General features: G+C 47.2%; 1 protein-coding gene across 20 annotated transcripts in view; it reads left to right on the top strand.

Moving 5' to 3' along the window:
- CLASP1 (cytoplasmic linker associated protein 1) overlaps nucleotides 1–21,986 on the top strand; it is a 267,383-nt gene that overhangs the window by 196,877 nt on the left and 48,520 nt on the right. For 14 of the 20 annotated variants that reach the window (XM_040358262.1, XM_040358265.1, XM_040358257.1 and 11 more), the window contains 6 exons: nucleotides 50–294; nucleotides 372–435; nucleotides 2,999–3,001; nucleotides 8,134–8,297; nucleotides 9,544–9,622; nucleotides 14,199–14,342. In XM_040358262.1, the coding sequence (XP_040214196.1) occupies nucleotides 50–294; nucleotides 372–435; nucleotides 2,999–3,001; nucleotides 8,134–8,297; nucleotides 9,544–9,622; nucleotides 14,199–14,342 (699 nt within the window). The remainder of the gene's footprint in view (nucleotides 1–49; nucleotides 295–371; nucleotides 436–2,998; nucleotides 3,002–8,133; nucleotides 8,298–9,543; nucleotides 9,623–14,198; nucleotides 14,343–21,986) is intronic. The other 6 variants (XM_040358264.1, XM_040358261.1, XM_040358256.1 and 3 more) reach the window with 1 other exon arrangement.

The raw sequence follows: 21,986 nt of genomic DNA, 5'->3' as shown, positions 1-21,986 counted from the left end.
AAATGTTGTCTAATGAGGTGATTGGTTGTTTTTTTTTTTTTGTCTGCAGAAAAAGCAAGTGAGAAGGCGCTACGAGCCGTACGGGATGTATTCTGATGACGACGCCAACAGCGACGCCTCCAGCGCGTGCTCGGAAAGGTCCTACGGATCTCGGAATGGCGGGATTCCGCACTACCTGCGGCAAACCGAGGACGTGGCCGAGGTCCTTAATCACTGCGCTAGTTCCAATTGGTCAGAGAGGAAGGAGGGGCTTATCGGTCTACAAAACCTTTTAAAAAGTCAGCGGACGCTCAGGTAAAAATCGGGAGGCCTTTTCTGTATTCTGTTCTGTGACCCGGCGTGGAGTGACCCGCTTTTTTCTTTCATTCTAGCCGGGTGGAGCTGAAACGATTGTGTGAGATATTCACGCGGATGTTTGCCGATCCACACAGCAAGGTATGTTTTGTGCATGGCTGCTCTCTTGTAGAGGAACATGCGATTTGTAAGAGTCGAGTGTTGCAGTTTTTATGTTGGAATGTTTGTAAAATGTAGAATTTATTCTATGTAGGGATGCAGCAGCTCTGCAGTACATTGCTCTACTGATTGCATGGTGTGCTGCATGCTACGCATGGTGATGTCTGCATGATGATGGAAAGGTTTAACCTGGTAAATCTCAGTACCAGCAATATCGCTGCTAATGTCATTGCCAATGGTGGGAACGAGGAATAATTTCCTGGCGGAGCTTTTGCTGAGCGCACAGGACATTTCGCCTTTCACTACGATATGGCTGAACATTATTAGTGTCTTCACTACCAGAGCTTGTATAGGAGGTCAGTGTTATGTAATCGTTCTCAGGTGGCTTCTCGCTTGCCTTAAGCCTATGGTAGTGATAGAAGAGAGAGGGGAAGCTACGTATCAGGAGCTTAATGGGGATGACTGCGCTTGTCTACCGTGTGGTCGTAGTTGGTTTACCGGACATGAAGATAACTATGCTTGTTTAATAGCATGCAGGCCACTGGGCACAGTTGTGCCCCGTGTAAATAACATAGGCTGCATTTGCCCCAGGCATGCAGGACACTGACAGCGCTGGTGGCTGCGCTTGCTTCCTGAGGTGGGAGGCTGTCTGCGCTTGCTCCCGGCTGAGCGGGACCCTGTCTGCGCTTGCTCCCGGCTTCGACCCTCCCTCGCCGCTCGATCGCGGGGGGCCCGTGATGTCCGGTAATTGAGGCCGCGGCTTTGCGGCCTTGTGAAGTCCCCAGCTCATCCTTGTGTGAGCTGACGCCATCTGGTCCCGCTCAGCCGGGAGTAAGCGCAGACAGGGTCCCAACTACTACCACACGGTACCCTGTCTGCGCTTGCTCCCGGCTGAGCGGGGACCCTGTCTGCGCTTGCTCCTGGCTGAGCGGGGACCCTGTCTGCGCTTGCTCCCGGCTGAGCGGGGACCCTGTCTGCGCTTGCTCCCGGCTGAGCGGGGACCCTGTCTGCGCTTGCTCCCGGCTGAGCGGGGACCCTGTCTGCGCTTGCTCCCGGCTGAGCGGGGACCCTGTCTGCGCTTGCTCCCGGCTGAGCGGGGACCCTGTCTGCGCTTGCTCCCGGCTGAGCGGGGACCCTGTCTGCGCTTGCTGCCAGGTGAGCGGGGACCCTGTCTGCGCTTGCTCCCAGGTGAGCGGGGACCCTGTCTGCGCTTGCTCCCAGGTGAGCGGGGACCCTGTCTGCGCTTGCTCCCGGCCTTTGAGTGTCTGTAGTCCTCTTACATCACCTTCACGTTGTAGAGCTGCTTCATCCATACAGATGCCAACAAGGGGTATTTCATATTTTATTACAAGCTGTATGAAAATCCAGCAGGGTGTTGAGAGAAATGAGGCAAAGTAGGAGGAGGAATTCTCTAATTGTGTATGTGAAGTACAAAGCAAGTTCTAGACTGCTGAGCTTTTAATATGTCATCCAAACACTGGTATGGCTGATCAGGAATCTAGATTTTGGTCGTTTTGGCAAATTTATAGAATAGGTGATTTATATATCTCATATAGGATAGGTGATTTATATATCTCGTATAGGATAGGTGATTGATATGATATCTCGTATAGGATAGGTGATTTATATGATATCTCGTATAGGATAGGTGATTGATACGATATCTCGTATAGGATAGGTGATTTATATGATATCTCATATAGGATAGGTGATATGATATCTCGTATAGGATAGGTGATTTATATGATATCTCGTATAGGATAGGTGATTTATATGATATCTCGTATAGGATAGGTGATTTATATGATATCTCGTATAGGATAGGTGATTTATATGATATCTCATATAGGATAGGTGATTTATATGATATCTCGTATAGGATAGGTGATTTATATATCTCGTATAGGATAGGTGATTTATATATCTCGTATAGGATAGGTGATTTATATGATATCTCGTATAGGATAGGTGATTTATATGATATCTCGTATAGGATAGGTGATTTATATATCTCATATAGGATAGGTGATTTATATATCTCGTATAGGATAGGTGATTTATATATCTCGTATAGGATAGGTGATTTATATATCTCGTATAGGATAGGTGATTTATATGATATCTCGTATAGGATAGGTGATTTATATATCTCATATAGGATAGGTGATTTATATATCTCGTATAAGATAGGTGATTTATATATCTCATATAGGATAGGTGATTTATATATCTCGTATAGGATAGGTGATTGATATATCTCATATAGGATAGGTGATTGATATATCTCATATAGGATAGGTGATTTATATGATATCTCATATAGAATAGGTGATTTATATATCTCATATAGGATAGGTGATTTATATATCTCATATAGGATAGGTGATTTATATATCTCGTATAGGATAGGTGATTTGTATATCTCGTATAGGATAGGTGATTTATATATCTCGTATAGGATAGGTGAATGTGACCTCCTTATTCATGAAAAAACTAACGTGTGGTTTGTTTTATCGCATGCTCTGCCTTGCTGTGGATCTTCCAGAGAGTAAGTGACGTCTCTCTTTTATTTATTGTCTGTCTGTTCCTCTTTTATTCTTTCCATTGATTTGCTTTCTAAATTGGGATTTCTGAAATTCCTTCCTGTGCGCATTTTGAGGTTTGCGCGGAGTCGTCGGCCCTCCCAATCTTCATTGATCTTTACCAAAATAATTTCAGGCTGTAGGAAAAACTATTCTGTATGGGTTCCCTTGTGTTGCTCTTCTCTGTATTTATTTATATCAGTGGTTCTCAACCTGGGGGTCGGGACCCCCTCTGGTCGAGTGACGATTTGCCAGGGGTCACCGAATCCTGGGCTTTTCCTGAGGCCCGCACCGCTCTCCCAGCCTTTTTGCTGCCGCCCGGCAGGGCTGTCCCTAGAGCCTGTGGCATTCCACTCGCCCTGTTCGGAGCCACCCATTCAGTTCACAGGATGGCTGGGGGGGCAGAGACTAGAGGTCAGCTGACTGGTGAGGAATGTGAAGTAGGAGGGGCTGGAGGAGACCCCATCTCCTGATTTCGGCATAGGTGTCACTGCTACGAGACACCACCAAGTCGGAGACACAGTGAGTAACACTACCTGTGATTATAGTTGCCATTAAAAGTCCCCACTACAGTTTTCAGATCAGCAGGTGAGATGACCTTCATCGAGAGCACCTAAGTTGGCCGATCAGAACTCCCCCCAGCACTGCCACTCATTCCAAACCTCCCGCCAGCACTTCCACTCATCCCATTCCCCTCACCTCCCCAGGTATAAAAATAGAGGATACATGAAAGGGAGAGAAAACGGGGGGGAGGAACAACGAAAAAGGGAGAGAAAGAATAGGAGAAAGAACAAGACGGACGGCTAGAGAGAGGGATGGGGGAGGGGGGGAAGAAATTAGGTAGAGAAAGATGAAAGGGAAAGAATGGAAAACAAAGAGAAAGAGGGAGTTACTTGTGTTGCCTTGGGTGCTGACAACCCACGCTACGAAAATAATTTTACTGTTGGGGGTCCCCACAACTTGGGAAATTTTATCAAGGAGTCACGGCATTAGAAAGGTTGAGAACCCCTGATTTATATTGACCTCAGTGTAGCTCATTCTAAGGCCCCTTTCACACTGTGGCGGGGGGTGCGGTGGCGGTATAGCGTCGCTTTTTTTAGTTGCGCTATACCGTCAGAATTGCTACGAAATTGCGACAGTATTCGGCTGCTAGTGGTGGTGCGGTTTTAACCCCTGCTAGCGGCCGGAAAAGGGTTAATACCGCAATGTCCCATTGTTTCCAATGGGAAGGAGCGGTGGAGGAGCTGAGAACACACCGCTCCAGAGATGCTGCTAGCAGGACTTTTGGAGCGGTCCCGCCAGCGCATCGCCTCAGTGTGTAAGCACTCGGGCTTTCACATTGAGTTTTTAAGGTGGTATTTAGGCGCTATTTTTAGCGCTAATCCGCCTGAAAAACTCCTCACTGTGAAAGGGGTTTAAAGGTGGCCACACCCAAGCAGAATCTCATTCAAACATTTTTGCTTTCGGAAAGTTTTGTTTTGTTTTTGTTTTTTTGTTTTGTGTTTTTTTTTGTTTTGTGTTTGTTTATTGTTTTGTGTTTGTTTATTGTTTTGTGTTTGTTTATTGTTTTGTGTTTATTGTTTTGTGTTTATTGTTTTGTGTTTATTGTTTTGTGTTTATTGTTTTGTGTTTATTGTTTTGTGTTTATTGTTTTGTGTTTTTTTTGTTTTGTGTTTTTTTTGTTTTGTGTTTTTTTTTTTTTGTGTTTTTTTTGTTTTGTGTTTTTTTTGTTTTGTGTTTTTGTTTTTTCTTTGTTTTTTGTTTTTTTTGTTCTTTTGCTTCCCCTTTTCCAATTTTTTTTATTGAAAATTCCAAAAAGCAAACGATACACAGCCAAATACCCACCACATGCAAAAGGCACTTAAAATAGAAGCCATATGTTCTCAAACAAATAGCTGATCACACCCGTTTGTTTTGTTTTTGTTTTTTTAACGTTTCTTTGTGTCAAATCGGCTTTTTCATCATTGCCAAGAAAATTCTAGGGAACAAGATGGAAATTTTTAATGTGGTTTTAATTTGAGAAATTCCATTCATTCCAACTTTAAATGCAAACGAGGGTTTGAAGTACTTTCGAAAGACGTTCGTCAAAGTCTTCTGTTGGCATTACCGAGTGACATGCTGCGATTTTTTTTATTTTTTTTTTGTTTGTTTTTTGTACTATGACTGCTCTTTAAAAAAAAAAAAATCTATCAGTGTATGTCCAGCTTTAATATATTAGTCGATGGAAGATGACTGAGTCTTAAAGGGGTTGTAAAGGTACCATTTTTTTTCACTTACCTCATTCTTCCTTTTAGAGAACTGAGCAATTAAAAACTGCTGATCGCTCAGTCCTCGGGTCTCCAGAGAGCTTGTGACTGTAAGTCGTCGACTCTCTGCTCTGCCCCTCCAGTGCTCACTGGAGCGCTGTGATGTGGAGGGGAGTGTGGGTGGCTGTCTCAGTCCCCCAGGGGCTTGCTGATTGGATGAGCCTGCTGCCGGTCCAGGCATCTAGGTGGATCTTCACATTTAAAGGGGTTGTAAAGGTAAAAAAAAAAAAAAATCCTAAATATCTTCCTTTACCTCAGTTTAATGGCATTTTTATTATTATAATTTTTTTACTAGTAATGGCGGTGATCAGTGATTTTTTTTTATCGTGACTGCGACTTTATGGCGGACACTTTTGACGCTATTTTGGGACCATTGTCATTTATACAGCGATCGGTGCTATAAAAATGCACCGATTACTGTGAAAATTACACTGGCATTGAAGGGGTTGACCACAAGGTGGCGCTGAAGGGGTTAAGTGTGTCCTAGGGAGTGATTCTAACTGTGTGGGGGGGGAGCTACCAGTGACGCATCACTGTTCCCGAGAACAGGGAACATTCAATCAGTAATATGTCACTAGGCAGAACAGGGGTTAACCACAAGGTGGCACTGAAGGGGTTAAGTGTGTCCTAGGGAGTGATTCTAACTGTGGGGGGGAGGAGCTACCAGTGACACGTCACTGATCACTGTTCCTGAGAACAGGGAACATGCGATCAGTGATATGTCACTAGGCAGAACAGGGGTTAACCACTAGGTGGCGCTGTAGGGGTTAAGTGTGTCCTAGGGAGTGATTCTATGGAACATGGAACATTTGGACAGTGTCACTAGGCAGAATAGGGGAATGCCTTGTTTACAAAGGCATCCCCAAGTTCTGCCTTTGCCGACCGCAATAGCACATCGAGGCACGCGGTGGGCGGCATTTAAATGGACGTACAGGTACACCCATTTGCTGCCCGTGCTATTTTGTAGATGTAAATGTGTGTGCGGCGGTCACTATGTGGTTAAATTGCAATTAGTGACTGTGTATAAATAGTCAATGAATTTGTTAGCTCTAATGAGGATGCACTGAGCAGGCTAGATACTGAGCCATGGGGGAGCAGGGAGCAGCAAAGAACTGTCAAAAGACCTGCGTAACAAGGTAATAGAACTTTTATAAGGATGGAAAATGATATAAAAAGATATCCAAAGCCTTGAATATGCCAGTCAGTACCTTCCCCTTTTGGGTGAAGTTCTGCTTTTCGGCATCGCCGCCTATTACTGTAGTCGGATATAACGAACATTTCACTATTAGCCTAGACTCCGGCCAATACACGCCCTTGACACAGTCCATGCCCACAAACATGTAGATCACCAATGTGAATGATGACTTTCAATGCTGAGCAGATGCTTCAGAAGCTTTAGTTTTGTTCCCATGAAGATGTGTCCCTCGTTTTGTTAGGAACACTTGAACGCATTGGGTGGAATGTATAACCACTTAAGACCCGGACCTTTAGGCAGCTAAAGGACCCGGCCAGGTTTTGCGATTCGGCACTGCGTCGCTTTAACAGACAATTGCTCGTGCGACGTGGCTCCCAAACAAAATTGGTGTCCTTTTTTTCCCCCCCATAAATAGAGATTTTATTTGGTGGTATTTGATCACCTCTGCAGTTTTTATTTTTTGCGCTATAAACAAAAAATTGAGCGACAATTTTGAAAAAAATTCAATATTTTTTACTTTTTTCTATAATAAAAAATAATATAAAAAAACATTTTTTCCCTCAGTTTAGGCCGATACGTATTCTTCTACCTATTTTTGGTAAAGAAAAAAACGCAATAAGCGTTTATCGGTTGGTTTGCGCAAAATTTATAGCGTTTACAAAATAGGGGATAGTTTTATTGCATTTTTATTAATTTTTTTTTTTTTACTACTAATGGCGGCGATCAGCGTTTTTTTTCGTGACTGCGACATTATGGCGGACACTTCGGACAATTTTGACACATTTTTGGGACCATTGTCATTTTCACAGCAAAAAAATGCATTTAAAATGCACCGATTACTGTGAAAATGACAATTGCAGTTTGGGAGTAAACCACAAGGGGGCGCTGAAGGGGTTATGTATGACCTCATCTGTGTTTCTAACTGTAGGGGGTGAGGCTGGAGGTGTGACGTCATCGATTGTGTATCCCTATAAACGGGAACACACGATTGATGATGGCGCCACAGTGAAGAACGGGGAAGCTGTGTTTACACGCACCTCTCCTCGTTCTTCAGCTCCGGGGACCGATCATGGGACTCCAGCGGCGATCAGGTCCCGGAGCTCCGGGCCGTGGGCGCGCGCCTGCGCCCCACTGCTGGGCACTAGCACAGGACGTACCTGTACGCGGATGTGCCCAGCCGTGCCATTCTGCCGACGTTAATGTGCAGGAGGCGGTCCTTAAGCGGATAATCAACTTTTTTGCCCATGAGGTCTGTTTTGACAATTTTTGTTTTTTTCAGAGGTGTTGAGCTTCTGTGTTTTTATGGCGGTCTGATTTTCTAAAGGCCAAACAATCAAAAATGATTCAGAGAAGTTGTTTTAGACAACATTTCTGCATCGGATCACTCTTTTTTTTTTTCTTCTCCTTCTTTTTCTTCTTCTTCATTTTTATTTTTTAGAACAGCATTTTTTACTCTGTTATCCTCTCAGAAATGGAGGTCTTTATATTTGGAGTAGCTGGCACTTCTGATTTCATTGGTTGCTCCTGACGCTTTTTGTAATTTTGCTGTTGGCGAGCTTCTCCGCCACTCCCTGACGCTTGTCATTGGTGCCCACAGGTGTTCAGCATGTTTCTGGAAACCCTGGTGGATTTCGTTATCATTCACAAGGACGACCTGCAGGACTGGTTGTTCATTTTACTGACCCAACTTTTGAAGAAGATGGGGGCTGACCTGCTGGGTTCTGTGCAGGCCAAAGTACAGAAAGCCCTCGACGTGACAAGGTAAGAGCAGCAAGACCTAGCATGCTGGCCCCTCGCTGTTTTCTATAGAGGACACTGAGCCTCCTTATTGGCTACATGATATTTCTATATTGACTTAGTGCCGTTGACTTGTCGGTATTGTTCCCCTATCCAGATGGTTCCTGTAAGGACTGCGCAGGCGCAATCCTTGCCGACGGAAATCTTCGAACCTCGGCCGGAATCCAGGCTCATTCCTCAACATCCCCGTGGATTGGAGGATGTTTAAAAAAGAGCCAGGAGGCCGAGCGAGCCGTCCGAGCGAAGCGAAGACGTGAGGCCGACTGCCCACTTTCCTCAAATTCCACGTCGCCCTGAATGCCGGCCGAGGTTCGGAGATTTCCGTCGGCAAGGATTGCGCCTGCGCAGTCCTTACAGGAACCATATTGGCAGATCACCGGTGTTCTGTTGAGGTGGCCCCTATTGAATAGTGCCCGCGCAGGACGGAGCCACACTCCAGCTGAGTTGCCGATCAGCTGGTGTGACGTAAGCGCGCATCGTAGGAGGGATCTCTTGATGGGAGATACCATTTCACAGGCACAATTGAAACCTTTACAAACAGCGGGGGGGGAGACGGTAGTTTTCACATTGTGGCTGTAGGTGTGACGTCATAACTCCACACAGTAATGCAAGGCTTTCTCCCTGGTGTGGAATGTCGTGCTCGCCCCCTCCCTTGGACTACAGGAGAGTCAGGACGCCCACTAACACACAGCTCCTTTCTCTATCTGCAACGTAGAGAGCGCCCTGACTTTCCTGTAGTCCAAGGGAGGGGGCGAGCACGACACTCCACACCAGGGAGAAAGCCTCGCATTACTGTGTGGAGTTACAGACAGAAGAACAGGAAGTGAGGATTTCTCAGAAGAAATAAGGACATTTGAAAGCAAAATGGAAGGATGATGAGGTAAGTGAAGGAGGACTGCACTAAGGTATTCGCCGGTGGTCCTGGGCACTATTCGATGGGGGGGGTTGCACTTCTCGACAGAACACGGGGTCACACTGGGATTCCTGTGCAATCCAATTTTCAGCCCATTCATTTGCATGGGGCTGAAATGGCACTGAATCGCACCAACAATTGTGTATGCACTACTTTTTAAAATGCACCACTACCAGAGTGCGCAGTACTTTGTTCATTCCATGGGCTGGCTGATTTGCTGAACGGGACGCGTTTTGTTATTCCCACTATTGATCTATTACTTTATTATTCTGACTGAGCTTGCTTTTGTCTCCACAGGGATTCCTTCCCTTTCGATCAACAATTTAACATTTTGATGAGATTCATCGTTGATCAGACACAGACGCCGAACCTCAAGGTGGGTACTTGGTGTATATGTATCCAAAGATTTGAATAATTAATTATAAATTAAATTTTTTTTATTATTATTTTTTTTTAGCCCAAATCCATGTTTAAGAGGTTAGGGTAGGCAACCTCGGCCCTCCGGCGGGGGTGGTAAACCTACAAATCCCATGAGAGACATTGCAAGACCCTGACAATCGCACACATGGCTCCTAGAGGCAGAGGCATGATGGGATTTGTAGTTTCACCACATCTGGAGTGCCGAGGTGGCCTACCCTAACCCCTTAGAGTTGGCCCTTTAAGGGGTTTAGGATACTGGGAGGCAGGGGGCGTGGTTTATGATCATGTGACTGCCACGATTGGCTGCCTCGGGGGTTACATGATCAGAAAGCTCCTGATTGCAAGTAGTGATCGTGGAGCTTTCTGTTAGCTGCTGGTAACTGTTCCATTGAAAAGCCTGTGGCGTGCATAACACAACCCAAAAACTTCACCCGGTGCAGGAAAAAATGTGCACACACATAAAGAGTGAAACACAAAAAAACTGTGACGGGTGCTGCGTCAAATGGACCTCCGAAAAGGACCCAACCCTGATCCCCCGGGGGCGTTAGGCTCCTGGCAAGGGACTAGAGTAATCTGTGGTCCGTGCAGCCGAAGCTGACACGGACCCAACTTCCTTGGAGGGACTGCCGAAACAGAACCCTCCTCGATGAGGCTCCCCCAAACGGAGACCCCATGAGAGCAGGCGAACTAAGCCAGAAGGCCATGTCCACACACTCCCAAGATGATGTTCAGGGCTGGCCCGAGGACCCGCACCCTACTCATCACACATAAAGTGCAAGTGCACCCACAAAAAGAAGACGTAACGTGACAAACGGGGAAAAATAAAGAAGAAAGTGGGGGAAACGGAAGGTGGGAGAGGTGAGTGGAAAGTGGCCACCATGCAATACGATGGCCGGCCCTCCGGACAAGAACAAAAATTCCCCTGGTCCTAGCCAAAAGGCTCGGCCCTAGAGGCAGGTGTTAAAAAGTGTTTGTGGAGATAGTGACCAAGGTGCCACACGATGAGTGCCCCTCACACACTCGTGCAATGTATGGCACCCCTGGACTGCCACTCCAGGGGCACTATCTCCATAGGCTTTTTAACGGACCCTAACCCCTGGTCCGGACCAGCGGCACCCTTGCCAGCCAGGAAGGTAGGAGGAGAAATCGGGTAGAGCCCACCTCAGCAGGCTACTCCCACAACCCCATTCCCTCCCACCTAATCACATTCGGGAAATACTAACCGTTCCTCCCGACGAAAAGAGGAGCAAGGGTTCTCTCCCGAACAACTGACTGGGGCAGGCACCACCAAATCCAGGCCAGGGGCCCAGCCCTCCAGCTTCAACCTCATGCCTGTCTGTCCCGATCAGAAGGCTTTCACCTCCACGCCAGCAGGTTTAGCGTCCGCCGACGGCTATCCCTTTCCACCTCGCCGTTTACTGGGGACGGTCAGCATAGCACCACCTACTGGCAACTGATAAGAACAGATACTACACATGATCTTACCCGAAAGACCGAGAAGATTTCCTTCGTTCTGAAGAGAAACCAGAGTATAACTGGTAACTGTGCCGGGAGCATGCAGGACGCTCACTCTCCACACAGCTATATCTGCACTAATGTGCGCACATATGCGGTCTCGGCGTCGAGGCCCACCCGCTGAGAGGCTGCATATTTATGTACGGCCGGCGCCAAGGGGTTAAATGGTGCATGTGGGCCACGCTGGTGCAAGTTGCACTTGATGGGCACTTTATAAACTCCCTCGGCTATGCAGTATTACAGTACTGTGTTTCGGCAGTGGGATGGAGACTTCCCATCCCACTCCCAGAGCAAAACTGAGTCAAGCTGAATGCTGCTCATGCATTCAGAGGGAGCTTTGTAATTTCTGAATACAAAGCTTCCTCTGATTGCCTGAGGCAGATGGAGAACACCACATCCAATTCAAAGGAAGCTTTTGATTCATCCAGAAATTACAAAGCTCCCTCTGAATGGATGGGCAGCATTCAGCTCAGCTCAGTTTTGTTCTGGGGGTGGGATGGGAAGTCTGAGTCGAGCTGAATGCTGCTCATCCATTCAGAGGGAGCTTTGTAATTTCTGGATGAATACAAAGCTTCCTTTGATTGGATGTGGTGTCCTTCATCTGCCTCAGGCAATCAGAGGAAGCTTTGTATTCAGAAAATACAAAACTCCCTCTAAATAGCTGAGCAGCATTTAGCTCGGCTCGATTTTGTTCTGGGAGTGGGAAATTCCTGTCCCACTGCCGGGAACACAGCACTGTACATCCGAGGCTACATACAGCTATAACTATGTGCCCAGCAAGCGTAAATATTTCATTTGGGCCAGCATGGAACCCTTTACAAAGGACATTAGTGCTGCTCAGCCATTCAGAGGGAGAGTGCTGACCTCACTGCGCTGAACATAGCCTAAGCAGAGCTGTAGGAGGGGCCCAGCAGGCTCCACCCACTACAGGCTGCCTGCAAAATACCTTCAGGAAGGGGCCGAGACGTGACCAGTATCACGACACAAGGAGGGCAGGAGTGGAGCGCTCTTTTCTGCAATTCCTGCAGGAGGTTTTTTTTTTTTTTTTTTTTATCTACATCTTGAAGCAGTACACAAGAAACATTTCCAACCAACGGCTTGAACAATAAAAACAGACTCCATTCCCATAATCAATACACTTGATGTGGATGGGGGGGAATCCCCACGCTGAGCTACTGTATTCTGATGACAACAGGGAGACTTCCCCGCCATCAGAATACACTGATCAGCCTTGCAGCCTACAAGGAAAATCCAACAAGGTGGTTGTACAGAAGTCAATCGGTAGATGGACCTCTGTACAACCCATCTGCCCGTACATGGATCAAAATGTGTCCGGTCCCTGCTGAACCAGCCAAATTTCAATCCATGTACAGGCCTTAAAGGGGTTGTAAGGTTACAATTTTTTTGTTCCCCTAAATAGCTTCCTTTCCCTTAGTGCCGTCCCCCTTCACTTACCTCATCCTTCCAATTTTCTTTTAAATGTCCTTATTTCTTCTGAGAAATCCTCACTTCCTGTTCTGTCTGTAACTCCACACATAGTAATGCAAGGCTTTCTCCCTGGTGTGGAGTGTCGTGCTCGCCCCCTCCCTTGGGCCAGTGGTGTATTTAGGTTTTGTGCTGCCCTAGGCCTGACTAAACTTGCGTACCCCCTAATTTAAATATGACACACCCCTTCCTGGCAAGGCCACGCCCCTTTCTATTTAAGACCCGCCCTGGTTTCCCTAAATTTGCATACATTTCCTCTCACTTCCTGTTTGGCTATGGGGTAAGAAGTGAAGGAAAATCTCTGCAATGGGTCAGGGATGGTAAAAAATAAACTGACAGGGGCTATAACCCTCCCTTACTCTATCCAAAATTAAAAATAAAGTTAAGTGCCTATAGTTCTACTTTAGGCACAAATTTCTGATAATTTTATGGAGAGGACTAAGATATAACCATGCCAATGGTGCAGCAGAACCCCCCCCCCCCCCCCACAGTTGCAGAATGCCGGCCGCCTGCATACCAGAAGCAGTGCGGCTGCTTTATTGGGGCACTAGACTAATTTGCCTCTCAGCCCAGCCTGCCCCATAAGACTGCCGCTACACTAACAATGTAGCGCAAGCCAGCGGGGACTCTGTGCTGCCCCCCTGCAAAGTGCTGCCCTGGGCCTGGGCCTTGTTGGCCTAGGCCAGGATACAGCGCTGCCTTGGGCTACAGGAGAGTCAGGACGCTCTCCACGTTGCAGATAGAGAAAGGAGCTCTGTTTGTGGGTGTCCTGACTCTCCTGTAGTCCAAGGGAGGGGGCGAGCACGACACTCCACACTAGGGAGAAAGCCTCGCATTACTGTGTGGAGTTACAGACAGAAGAACAGGAAGTGAGGATTTCTCAGAAGAAATAAGGACATTTAAAAGCAAAATGGAAGGATGGGGTAAGTGAAGGAGGACAGCACTAAGGGAAAGGAAGCTATTTGGGGGAAAAAACTTTTTTACCTTTACAACCCCTTTAAAGCAGAGTACCGCCAAAAAACAAAAATTTTAAGTCGGCATCAACAAATACTGCAGCTGCTGACTTTTAATATATGGACACTTACCTGTCCTGGGCATCCGCGATGTCGGCACCCGAAGCCGATCTGTCCCTTAGGTAAGGGAATCGGGAAGTGGAGCCTTGCGGCTTCACTTCCTGGTTCCCTACTGCGCATGTGCAATCCCACTGGGACCTGTTTGTCTTCCAGAAGAGGGGGGGGGGGGCGGATGCAGCATAGATATTCACGGCGATCTATGCCCCTGAGTGGGAGCAAGTACCTGGATTACACAAGTATCTGCTCCCTCCTCCCACCTGAAAGGTGCCAAATGTGACACCGGAGGGGGGGGGGGGGATTCTGAAAAGCAGAAGTTCCATTTTTGGGTGTAACTCCGAGTTAAGATTCCACAATACACGTTGCCCCATATTTTGACTTTAGGTTAAAAAAAACATTATTAGTGTGTTTAATTTCTGCTTCTTCTTTGTAACTCATTATTGGTTTTTTTTTTTCCTGTAGGTGAAAGTTGCCATTTTGAAGTACATTGAGTCGCTGGCCCGGCAGATGGACCCCACAGACTTTGTGAACTCCAGTGAGACGCGATTAGCGGTCTCTCGGATAATCACATGGACGACCGAACCAAAGAGCTCAGATGTGAGGAAGGTAAGCTTTCATGTGTGGCCGATTATCTATTGAATCTGTTCATCTCCTCTCATTGCTGTCCTCCCCCCCCCCCCCCCCCCCCCCCCCCAATCTAAATCTTAATTTACAGTCCTTTTCTTTTTTGGGCGGTGGAGACGCTGCTACCTTCCTATTTTTTTTTTTATGGGTACCCGTTCCCGCTTCCACTTCCTAATCTTGCCTTAGGCAGGAATCGCATCAACTTGGGGCTGCCCACAGCCTCCTGGGATGTCGCAAGGGTGCCAAACGTTGGGGAGCCGTCGACGTCAGGAAGTCACAACCACATCCAAGATGGCAGCATGGGGGGGGGGTCCGAAACCTGGGGAAGACATCGCTGGACTCCATGGGCTGGCAAGCGTAGAACAGGGCCCAGTCGCATTGGCACAACAGATAAGAAATTACATAATGTGAGCGAACAGGAAATCTCTTTAAGGCTGGGTGACAACACAGGAGCACAGTTGGGAGATGGGGGGGTAGAGTGTTGTCACCTTGTAAAATTGACTACCTGAACTAGGACCATTATGGCAGGATCACCAGACATTTATTTTTAATGCTGAAACGTTTTAAAAGATTCTGAATATTTTTTGGAATTACAATAATATGTTGAAGCTTATTTGAGTTTTTAGCTATTGGGTTTAGCCCAGCTCAGTCTAGAGGGCATTCGTGATAGGCGGAACACTGAACACAGTGTCTCCTGGGAAGCTGTGTGTTCCGCCTATCACGGAACAGCAGAAGGAGGAGGCGCAGCTTTTGAAAATGGACGGCCGCGGTTAGGTTACCGGCGTATAAGACGACCCCTAACTTTTAAGAAAAATTTCAGGGGTTAAAAAGTCGTCTTATACGTTACTATACAGTATTTATTTGGCGCCGACAGTTGGCACAGCGCTTTACAACAGAAGGGCAGACAGTACAGTTACAATACAACTCAATACAGGAGTATTCGGAGGGCCCTGATCCTGAGAGCTTACAGTCTAGGAGGGGGGAGGGTCAAGTGATACGAAAGGGTAATAACTGTGGGGGGGAGGGGTGAGCTTGTATACATCGGGTTTCCCATACAAATGGAATGGCTTTGACTGGTTTGTCTTTGTGATGGAAGCCTCGTCCTGCTAAGGAAATGGCGTTCAGCGTTGTCCTGCGTAGGCCGTATCCTTCGGTGTGTATTTAGACCTCGGTGGGCGTGTTTTGCAGCCTCCGCTTGTCTCCGTGCCAGTTCCTGCCATCTGGAGGTGAAGGAGTCCGGGTCGCGGCTGAGTCCGGGCTCCTCGATTATTTTATAGTATTTGTTTTTTGGCCAGGAACGCAATGTTCTCATCTGTCCATTCATGTGGCTCTAATTCCACATTGATTGGGAGAATCTACGTAAACGATTGGCCTCCGGAGGATTCACTTTTCTCTTTAATCACTTAATGCATTTCATACAATAAGGTAAAAAAAAACTCCCGGGTGCACTGTGGCACTGATAAGGCGAAATAAGAAAAATCATACAGGCTGGTTGTACTGAAGTTGAGAGATTTACTTCTATACAACCAGCCTGCCCATAGATGGATTGAAATTCTACCCGGCTTTGCTGAACCGGTGGCATAATGATTAATCAATGGCCGGCTTAAAGGAAGAAGTTTTTTCATCTTAATGCATTCTGTGTGTAACAGCCTCCCCAGCACCCCCTAATTATTACCTACCTGAGCTCCTTCTCTCTCCAGCGATGTCCACGATCTCCTCAGCCACCCAGGACACTCCTGATTGGCTGAGACAGAGCAGCGGCGCCATTGGCTCCCACTGCTGTCGGTGGGGGAAAGATCGGGGCTCCATGTCTAAATGGATACACGGAGCTCTGGTGCCCCCCATAGCAATCTGCTAGCTTAGGGGGCACTCGAAGGAGGGAGGGGCCAGGAGTAGCAAAGAGGGACCTGAGAAGAGGAGGATTTGGGCTGCTCTGTACAAAACCAACTGCACAAAGGAGGGAAGTAGAATATGTTTGTTTTATTTATTTTTAACAAGCCTTTACAATCACTTTATTGCATTTTATGCAGTAAGATTAAAAAAAACTTGTGTGTAGCAGCTTTCCCTCAATTACTTACCTGAGCCCCGTCGCCGTCCGGGACACTCCTCCTGATTGGGTGAGACACAGCTATTGGCTCCAGCAGCTGTCAGTCATTTAGCCAATCGGGGGAGAGAGGCGCCGGGTCGGGGCTCCGTGTCTGGACACACGGAGCTGTGACTCGGCTTGGGGGGGCCCCCCATAGGAAGCTTCTTGCTGTGGGGGGAATTGACAGGAGGGGCCTGGAGCAACAAAGGGACCCGAGAAGAGGAGGATCTGGGCTGCTCTGTGCAAATCCATTACACAGAGGAGGCGAGTATAACATGTTTGTTTGTGTTTTTTTTTTTTTTTTAACAAGCCTTTACAATCACTTTAAAGCGGAACTTCAGTCATTTTTTCAACTTTCCATCTTCTAAATCTTCTGCCCTTGTTGTTGTTTTAACTTTGGATCTTTGGCTAGTAAAATATATTTTTTTCTGCCAGTAAATCCCTTATACAGCCCACTTCCTGTTTCCTTATACAGCCCACTTCCTGTTTCCTTATACAGCCCACTTCCTGTTTCCTTATACAGCCCACTTCCTGTTTCCTTATACAGCCCACTTCCTGTTTCCTTATACAGCCCACTTCCTGTTTCCTTATACAGCCCACTTCCTGTTTCCTTATACAGCCCACTTCCTGTTTCCTTATACAGCCCACTTCCGGTTTCCCTATACAGCCCACTTCCGGTTTCCCTATACAGCCCACTTCCGGTTTCCCTATACAGCCCACTTCCGGTTTCCCTATACAGCCCACTTCCTGTTTCCCTATACAGCCCACTTCCTGTTTCCCTATACAGCCCACTTCCTGTTTCCCTATACAGCCCACTTCCTGTTTCCCTATACAGCCCACTTCCTGTTTCCCTATACAGCCCACTTCCTGTTTCCCTATACAGCCCACTTCCTGTTTCCCTATACAGCCCACTTCCTGTTTCCCTATACAGCCCACTTCCTGTTTCCCTATACAGCCCACTTCCTGTTTCCCTATACAGCCCACTTCCTGTTTCCCTATACAGCCCACTTCCTGTTTCCCTATACAGCCCACTTCCTGTTTCCCTATACAGCCCACTTCCTGTTTCCCTATACAGCCCACTTCCTGTTTCCCTATACAGCCCACTTCCTGTTTCCCTATACAGCCCACTTCCTGTTTCCCTATACAGCCCACTTCCTGTTTCCCTATACAGCCCACTTCCTGTTTCCCTATACAGCCCACTTCCTGTTTCCCTATACAGCCCACTTCCTGTTTCTTGTCTGGTCATTAGCCTAGGCCGGGGGTCTCCAAACTGCGGCCCGAGGGCCAGATGTGGCCCTTTGCTAGCCTTTATCCGGCCCTTGGGGCACTATTCCTCCCACTGACACCAACAAGGTGGCACTATTTCTTCTACTAATTCCAATGATGGGATACTCTTCCTCTTACTAATATGGGGCACTACTATTCCTCCTACTGATCACCAACCTTGACTCCATATTTATTCTCACTGATGCTGGGCTCAGGACATTTTCTGCTTCTGCTGGCCATAATCTGGCCCTCCTAAAGTCTGAAGTCTAAAGTCCCTGGCATAGGCTTATGACATGTACAGCTCGCTCTCGTGAGTTTGTCAGGGAGGGAGGATGAGTTATAAGAGGGCCAATGAGAGCTGCAGAGGTGGAGGTGTGCCTCTGTTTAAATGCAGGAAGTGAACAGGCAGCAGCTTCAGCTGCCCACAGTTAAAATGGCTGCAGCCCGACTCAGTGGAGGGAGATTTGTGCAGCATATTTGGCAAGTCCAGAATCACAGTATATATAAAATAATATGCAAAGTGTTTTTTATTACAAATGATGTGAAGTTTACTCAATTCTTGGGAAGTGAGTAAACCCGCTCACCCTTGTGATCTTTTATTACTGTGCTAGAATTTTACACACTTTATGATTCCACAGAATATTTACTTTTCATCATCTTCCGCAACAATTACATCGATGGCATAAAATGGTGTCACAGGGCGACTGTCTGACATGTAATAGATCTCGCGGCTGGACAAGTCCGGGTGCTCGGTGTGACCCCGATGACAAATCTCACTTCCTGGTCACAGGACCGGACAGGAAACTCCTAGAAGAGCGTTCAGAACCCGAGGAATAGAAGGAGAATTGTTGGCCATGGGAATGTTTTTTGCCAAAGGTGTCTTTCTTGCTCCGTCGTCCAAAGTGTAGGCAATCTAATACTGGAGGTTTGTCGGGACCCATTGCTTGATCTGAACCAGGGGTCTCCAAACTGCGGCCCGAGGGCCAGACGTGGCCCTTTGCTAGCCTTTATCCGGCCCTTGGGGCTTTATTCCTCCCACTGATATGAGGCACTATTCCTCCTGCTGACACCAACAAGGGGGCGCTATTTCTTCCACTGATACCAAGGATTGGATATAATTACTCCTACTAATAGGGGCACTACACCTTATCCTACTGACCTCAAACTCTAATATTTATTCTCACCAATGCCGGGCCCGGGACATTTTCTACCCCCGCTGGCCACAATCCGGCCCTCCTAAAGTCTGAGGGACAATAAACTGGCCCCTTGTTTGAAAAGTTTAGAGATCTCTGATCTGGACTATGCTCTGGTCTCCTGTCTCCAAATTGTTACCACCCTGCTCTCCTGCCCACATTCCCCCTACTAGTAGGGCCAACCCTAGGGCCAGGGCCGATCTTGGGGTCACCGGCGCCTGGGTGCAGAAATATTTATGGCGCCCCTACATGGGCGTGGTCATTTTACGAACTCCTCCCCTTTACAAATGTTTCTATGGCAATGACTCAACCACAGAGATGCTCCCCCACGAAGTCTTCGTTACCCTGGGATCCTTACATGATCTCTTAACAATAAACAAAATACAGGAAGAGAAGCAGAGTACTTTATTGGGACCTGAAGGGGGGTCTCTGATGGACACAGAGAGGACTTCTGTTAGACCCCCAGACATACTACAGACATGATACAGGAGACGGTCAGAGACACATCAGTTCTGGATGGACGCACACCTATGCTCAGAACACTAGTTCTGGACGGACACACGCCTATGCTCAGAACACTAGTTCTGGACGGACGCACACCTTTGCTCAGAACACTAGTCCTGGACGGACACGCACCTATGCTCAGAACACTAGTTCTGGACGGACACGCACCTATGCTCAGAACACTAGTTCTGGACGGACGCACACCTATGCTCAGAACACTAGTTCTGGACGGACGCACACCTATGCTCAGAACACTAGTTCTGGACAGACACACACCTTTGCTCAGAACACTAGTTCTGGACGGACACACACCTATGCTCAGAACACTAGTTCTGGACAGACGCACACCTATGCTCAGAACACTAGTTCTGGACGGACGCACACCTATGCTCAGAACACTAGTTCTGGACGGACACACACCTATGCTCAGAACACTAGTTCTGGACAGACACACACCTTTGCTCAGAACACTAGTTCTGGACGGACGCACACCTATGCTCAGAACACTAGTTCTGGACGGACGCACACCTATGCTCAGAACACTAGTTCTGGACGGACGCACACCTATGCTCAGAACACTAGTTCTGGACAGACACACACCTTTGCTCAGAACACTAGTTCTGGACGGACACACACCTATGCTCAGAACACTAGTTCTGGACGGACACAAACAAAGCGAAAAGGAGGGAGGGGAGAACTCTGCCACTTTGGCGCCCCCACCTCTGCAGGCGCCTGGGTGCAAAGCACCCTACCTAAGGATCAGCCCTACCAAGGGCCACAACCTGGTGTCGGCTTGCAGCAAAGTATCCTGAGGACCGCTAGAGATCTCAGTGTCTCTCCCCTCAGGAGCTCTGGTGAAGATGGGATTGTGCTTAGTAGGGTTGTCCCGATACCACTTTTTTGAGACCGAGTACAAGTAACGATACTTTTTTTCAAGTACTCGCCGATACCGAATACCGATACTTTTTTTTAATGTCACGTGACAGTGGTGTTTTTTCTTTTTTATTATAATTTACATTTTATTCTTTAAATTATTTATTGCATTTTTTTTTTAATCAGCCCTGTTGGGGGGGGGGGGGGGTTGGTGAGATATCGGGGGTCTTAACAGAGTGCGTTAATGGGGAAATAAAATCCTTTTTTTTTTTTTTTTATTGAACTCACTGGTTGAACAAAAAATGCATCATCTATGGCCTACTTTACACTCGCAATCTCGCTCGGGGGAAATGTGACATTTATAGGTGATGTATAGTATCTGGGCACCACCTGACCTGAGCCGTTTAAACACAAGCAGAACAATGGAGCCGTCATGTCTGACACTCATCTCTCTCTTTTCTTCTTGCTTTTGACCCAAAATAGCTTTTTTGCCGTTTAGTAATTTGAACCAAGATAACAAAGTTGTAAAACCAGCTTGTCAGACATTACAATGAAGCTGGTCAGGTTTTTGCATCTATAAGTCTTGGGAGATACAAACCACCTCCAACCCCCCCCACACTGATAAATCCCCAGGGCGTCCATGATGGTAATTTTTATTTTTATTTATTTTTTAAGACTGTGATATTTCCCACAACAGTTTGTGTCTCTGCCCCTCCCACAATGAGGAGATTTCCTGCAGTAGTTTGTGTCTCTGCTCCTCCCACAATGAGGAGATTTCCTGCAGTAGTTTGTGTCTCTGCCCCTCCCACAATGAGGATATTTCCTGCAGTAGTTTGTGTCTCTGCCCCTCCCACAATTGGGAGATTTCCCCCCAGTAGTTTGTGTCTCTGCCCCTCCCACAATGGGGAGATTTCCTGCAGTAGTTTGTGTCTCTGCCCCTCCCACAATGGGGAGATTTCCTGCAGTAGTTTGTGTCTCTGCCCCTCCGACAATGGGGAGATTTCCTGCAGTAGTTTGTGTCTCCGCCCCTCCCACAATGGGGGGATTTCCTGCTTGTGTCTCTGCCTCTCCCACAATGGTGAGATTTCCTGCAGTAGTTTGTGTCTCTGCCCCTCCCACAATGGTGAGATTTCCTGCAGTAGTTTGTGTCTCTGCCCCTCCCACAATGGGGAGATTTCCTGCAGTAGTTTGTGTCTCCGCCCCTCCCACAATGGGGGGATTTCCTGCTTGTGTCTCTGCCCCTCCCACAATGGTGAGATTTCCTGCAGTAGTTTGTGTCTCTGCCCCTCCCACAATGGTGAGATTTCCTGCAGTAGTTTGTGTCTCTGCCCCTCCCACAATGGTGAGATTTCCTGCAGTAGTTTGTGTGTCTGCCCCTCCCACAATGGGGAGATTTCCTGCAGTAGTTTGTGTCTCTGCCCCTCCCACAATGAGGAGATTTCCTGCAGTAGTTTGTGTCTCTGCCCCTCCCACAATGAGGAGATTCCCTGCAGTAGTTTGATCCTCTTCAAACTTACGACATTAAAGGCTAAGTTCACCTTTGTTCAACTTTTTTTTTCTCTCTAAATTCCAGCTCTCCTGTGTCCCAATATACCATTAATGTACTTTTCTTGCAAAAAATAAAACCGCTTTCCATTATTTCTACATCGGCTTGCCTCACTGTCTTTATAGCTGTTTAAACGCACTGCTCGATTACTTCTGCCT

This window comes from Rana temporaria, chromosome 6 (assembly GCF_905171775.1).
Source record: "Rana temporaria chromosome 6, aRanTem1.1, whole genome shotgun sequence".
In the NCBI taxonomy this organism is placed as follows: domain Eukaryota; kingdom Metazoa; phylum Chordata; class Amphibia; order Anura; family Ranidae; genus Rana; species Rana temporaria.
This window is presented reverse-complemented; position numbering and strand designations above follow the sequence as displayed.